The sequence below is a fragment of the Pholis gunnellus genome, assembly GCF_910591455.1.
Source record: "Pholis gunnellus genome assembly, chromosome: 6".
Lineage (NCBI taxonomy): Eukaryota > Metazoa > Chordata > Actinopteri > Perciformes > Pholidae > Pholis > Pholis gunnellus.
This window is the reverse complement of record NC_136532.1, coordinates 15,400,984-15,406,178: the sequence shown is the minus strand read 5'-3', so window position 1 is coordinate 15,406,178 and position 5,195 is coordinate 15,400,984. Positions and strand designations below refer to the sequence as shown.

Below are 5,195 nucleotides of genomic sequence, written 5' to 3'. Positions count from 1 at the left end.
TTAGCAAATATATGACATTTACAGACACAAGGTAATGTGTATAAATTAAGCTCCAAGTGAAGAATACAATAAGATATGTGTGCTCAGAGTGAAGAGTGAGCATTACAATAATTATCTGATTCATATTCAAACCTGTCACACATAACTGTAACTGTCATTACAAATGTCACCAGTTGTTAACAACATTTCATAATGAAATTTATATCTTTATATATAACTTTATATTAAATTAAATTAAAGACTAACTTTATCCAATACTTTTAATTTGACGCATTCGGTAATGACGCAGGAAGTCTCTCTTACTTTGAAAAGATATTCTGCTGTTGCTGTCTGTAGTAAATATACAGATCCAGAGGTGTTTTTCCAAATCCTACAAGCTACCAGTTGATTGTGATCGCTATGAGGGGAAATCAAGTCCTAATAAAAAGAAAGGATTATATAGCAAAGCTCACATTTATGTACGATAACTGTAACTATTTGATCTTTTATTCCAAGAAATTTTACAATAAATCTCTGAAGGGAAGACAGAAATGCAATATAAATCTTGGATGAGGAAAAAACTAAAAATCCCTTGGTTTGGTCCCTTGCTCATTATTTATGGCAGCAGTCTCATGGAAACCGGCAACACAGAAAGATTACAACACGTTTACAGCAGTCACAAAAAAACTACTATTCTAAACAAATAAACTATAAACCAATGTATCCCAATAATCTGAGGATAACTGTTGATGTAATACTGCACGTGAGTCAAGAATCACCTGATAATCAGTGATCAAAGCAATTCTAGGTGATAAAAGAGCCACTTGTAGCATGTCACGGTGATTTATTAATGTCTATAGGGTAAACTTCTAAAATAAAAATATTTACATGTTGTATTTGGGGCTATTATAAGAAATAATGGCCACATTCTCCATGTTGAGCTGTGTTAGCCGCTGTTAAATGATCTTATCAATTAGTAGTGGAGGGACCAGGACCACGGTCTTGAATACAGCGTTTTGATTGGTCCAAACGCAGAACTCGTAATGTTCAGCGCTCCCATATAAACCCATGCAGACTTGACATCGGTGCTATCTGTCATGCAAGTCAAAGGGATAGTGAGGAGTCCAGTGTAAAGACATTGCCGGCAGCTTACTTGTAATAACCTACATTGATTGTGTTTTCGGCGCTGCAGAAGCTTTTCGGAGCGTTATTCTTATGAATTACACACAAAGCAGGAGGCGTCTCTTTACATTTAGTTGTATTATCTGTGTTGAGAGGACGATGCCTTTGAGGACGGGACTTTTTCTCCTGATGGTGCTGAACGCATCTGCATATGAACTGGATCAAAACGAGTCTTATTCGCCCAGGAGAACGCGCTTTTCTGCCAATAGCCCTTGTAAGTAACACGCTGCCTCCATCTGCGTATCTCAGAGTGCACTGCTTGCTTGCTTTTTTTTTTTTTTTTTTTACACACCATTTCCACAATGCACAGGCTTACCTTTGCTCGTTTACTATGTGGAGATCTTTGTTCCCTCATATTTGTTTGGCTATGCAGCCTTTTCTGTCTAAACGAGCGCGTTGAGTCATGATAAAGGCTGCGGGATTAACGCTGTGCTTTTTGCCGGTGTCCTGCCGGCAACAGATGAGCATGGAGCTTGGTGCTGACACCTGAGAGCGCAGGCTGTGTCATGCTGGTAGTCTCTTTCTCGTGGCTTTGGCTGCTGCATACGTCCCACTATTCAGCATTATAGTGGACTTGAGGGTGCTTTCAGTGCATAAAACAGAAGGCTTCAGGCTATTTGTTACACTGCTTGTCACTGGGGCTGTGTCTTTTGGATAAATGAATGCAACCCTATTAGTTCACATGTCTTATTCACCCCCCCCCCCCCCCCCCCCCAAAAAAAGCCTGATTCATAATCCCCTGCAATAACCATCAAGAAATGACACTGCAAAGGGTGAATCTGCGTGGCTTCATTCATATGTTGACTTTTCCTTTTTAACACAAAGCTACAGCCCAGTGATAATTGGCTGACAGGGATGCTGATTCCCTTCTGCGGGAACTGCTTTATCATCGTAAGATTTGCAGCTCACTCTCTGTATTTTAAGAGCAATCTCTGGTCCCCGATGGCGGGCAGACTTTATCTGACCGTGCAGGTCAACATGGGGCCTCAGATTCAAAGTCTGCCAAGTAGGCTTAGGCTCTGCGATCACATTTCTTAATGGTTATTACAAAGGATTTGAGTCAGGCTGCCATCTCAGTGGATTCTTGGATGAAGAAAAAGGAGAGGCAACTATCTGGATACACTGATTTACAGATTATGATTTATAGCTGATTCTTGGTTTAAAATGTCAAGTCGGTTGCATGGACTTGGAGCTGTGTTCCTCATGGCCAAGGTCAGTTTTTGAAAAATGGATTGAATGATGTTGCAGGGTAGCTGCAGCTGGGTAGTTTCATAGGTTTTACAAAGATGGGGATCAGGGTTACTTGTGGGTTAATCAGCCTAATAACTAATCCAGTCATGTGACCCTCCTGAAATGAAGATAGCAGCATTTTCTGAACATGTATTTCATTATGTAGACGTTCATAGGAGCATTTCTGGGATGTAACTGGATTGTTACATGTGCTAAGTTAATAGTTAAGAACATTACAGGGGTTTGGAATAAGAGTCTTCCAATTCAGCTTGACAATTACGACAATTGAAGACAGAGTTTGATGACAGAATGAGTTTGTGTGTATGTATGTCTGTGTGTGCCAGTGGTACAAGTGTATGTTTCCGTGTGTCTACAGGCACGCCAACAATTTTCAGTAAACTCTTTGGTATTTCTGGTGCTGTTCATCCAAGCCCTGCTGAAAAGAACCAAAGCGTGGAATATAGGTCCCTGCCAAGAGAAAAGGGCAGTCATGCCAAATAGTGTTTGAGTTGTAAGGTGTCCAATCTCCAGTCAAGTCACTATTTGCTCCAAGTGACTATGTCTTTTGTGAATCACCAAAGTATGAAAATTTGCTTTTGTTCGCCACATTTTTTAGCTGAAACCCTGGCAACCCTTGAGTAATGAGCTCAGTGACTGTGCAGTGATTCCCAGTGAACCCACTGTTGGCTACCCCGCTGATGGTTCATTCTCTGTGCCCACAGCAGATGTGGCACGCTGTCTCAACAGTGCCCTCCAAGTTGGCTGCGGGGCCTTCGCCTGCCTGGAAAACTCAACTTGTGACACAGATGGCATGCATGACATCTGCAAGTCCTTCCTTTACAGTGCTGCTAAATTTGACACTCAGGTATACACTTTAATTCATTTCACAAAGACTGCAAACAGTATGCCATCCTTTCTATTTCTACCATGCACATGAGCTTGTGTAGGATTATATGGGTGTAACTGTCAGGGCAAGAATGTGTGAAGCACTGCTGTGTTTTTACAGGGTAAAGCATTTGTGAAGGAGAGCCTTAAGTGCATTGCCAATGGCATCACCACGAAGGCATTCCCCACCATCCGCCGCTGCTCCACCTTCCAAAGAATGATATCTGAAGTCCAAGAGGAGTGTTACAGCAAGCTGGATATCTGCACTGTAGCCCGATCAAATCCAGATGCTATTGGCGAAGTGGCACAGCTACCAAGTCACTTCCCCAATAGGTGAGCTCTTCTTCTACTAAACAACAAGTTGATTAAAGTTGCGATCTGGTGACACGGGACACATTGTTTTGGGGCGTGTTAAGGGCGTGTCAGAGTTTGAAGCTTATGATGTTCAACAGGCTCTTTGACCAGAGAGTAGATACAAAAACAAGGGCTTATTTACCAGTAATCACTAAATATAGCTGCTAGTTTTAAATGAATGTGACATACATTTGAATCTTCCTAACAACCACAGATATACATGGCTGGCGTGTTGCTAATTCCACATTAGATCCTGAGTTATGCAGCATAACAGATGGCTACATTTGTATTGATTTCAATGTTTTTGTTTGGCATCTGATTCATACATTCTCTCTACAATGAAAGAAAATGAAACAGGAATATCAAGTCTTGATATGTTTGTTCCTATTGTTGCTGTAATACATGTAGGATTGCAGTTTGGGAGTGAATACAAAAGGGCTATGCAAGAGGGTGAAGCTCAAGGCTTAGTAGCGACCCATATGAATGACTATAGATGTAGACTATAGAGCACGAGTGCAAATACATAGAAATACTTTTGAACAGATATGAACAATTGGCAGGTACCACAGGAATGTTTTGTTGCCCTGCTGTACATTCTGTCCATTTTGGCTTGGAGCTCCTAAACAGACGCTCTGTGACGCTTTGTTTTGTTGTCCTAGGTTTTATGGTAAGCTGCTCCAGAGCCTGATGGACTGTGATGAGGACACAGTGGACCGCGTTAGGACCAGCATGGTGTCGCGGCTGGGCCCAGAGATGACCATGCTTATTCAGCTGCTGCAGAACAAGCCCTGCCCATCCACTGCTGTGGCTGCAGCTGCCGTCATCCCAACTGGAGTGGAGGGCCGTGGGAGCTGGCGCTGGTCCATGGGTCCCCATATGTACAAGATCCAGCCTAATCTGCGAAACAGAGACTCCGCCAGTCATTTTGGCAAAAAGCGCTCTGCCAGCGACAGCTCCTAACTTCCACTCAGATTCAGAAACTCCACACACTCCTCAAAACTTCATAAAAGCTCCTCTATTCCCTAGGGGTGACAAAATCCATTCCTCCGCTAGACTGGAAGTTACAGAAATATGCACCTCTAGGGAATGCCGGAACGCACATAGAGTTGATATCAGAGTTTGGTTGTTGTTATATTGTATATCCTACACTTTAGGCTTGAGAGAACCCCCCCCCCCCTTCCATCGAGTCCGCTCACAGTTAGTGTTGAACATGTGGCTGTTGCATCTGTGCGACATGGTCCCGTTCACTCCTCTTCACCTCCACCAACAGAGATGAATCCTTAAGACGTCTTTTGATGCAAAGCAAAAAAAGAGAAGAAAAAAAAAACAGCCATAGTGGTTCACGCCTCTAGAGCAAAAGTCCGTACTTTAAAAGATAACGCAATCTAATATCCCCGGCATTTAATCATTAATAGAAATCAGTAGTTGGATTATTATTAGTTCACTGATAGGAATGGGATATTATTGGTAGATGTATTTAATATTTCAGTGATGAGACCAGTCAAATTGTGAGCATGAGATGTGGAAATGAGTTTCATATCTATTTTCTGACTAACGTAACAGTT

The 5,195-nt window shown here is 42.1% G+C and overlaps 1 protein-coding gene across 1 annotated transcript; it reads left to right on the top strand.

Moving 5' to 3' along the window:
- Positions 1-1,194: 1,194 nt before the first annotated feature.
- Positions 1,195-4,590, top strand: stc1 (stanniocalcin 1; the record flags this gene model as incomplete). Its single annotated transcript, XM_079161197.1, has 4 exons — positions 1,195-1,375; positions 3,114-3,256; positions 3,398-3,609; positions 4,290-4,590. The coding sequence occupies 4 exons, from the start codon at positions 1,195-1,197 to the stop codon at positions 4,588-4,590; spliced, it is 837 nt and encodes a 278-aa protein (XP_079017323.1).
- Between the last annotated feature and the right edge of the window lie 605 nt (positions 4,591-5,195).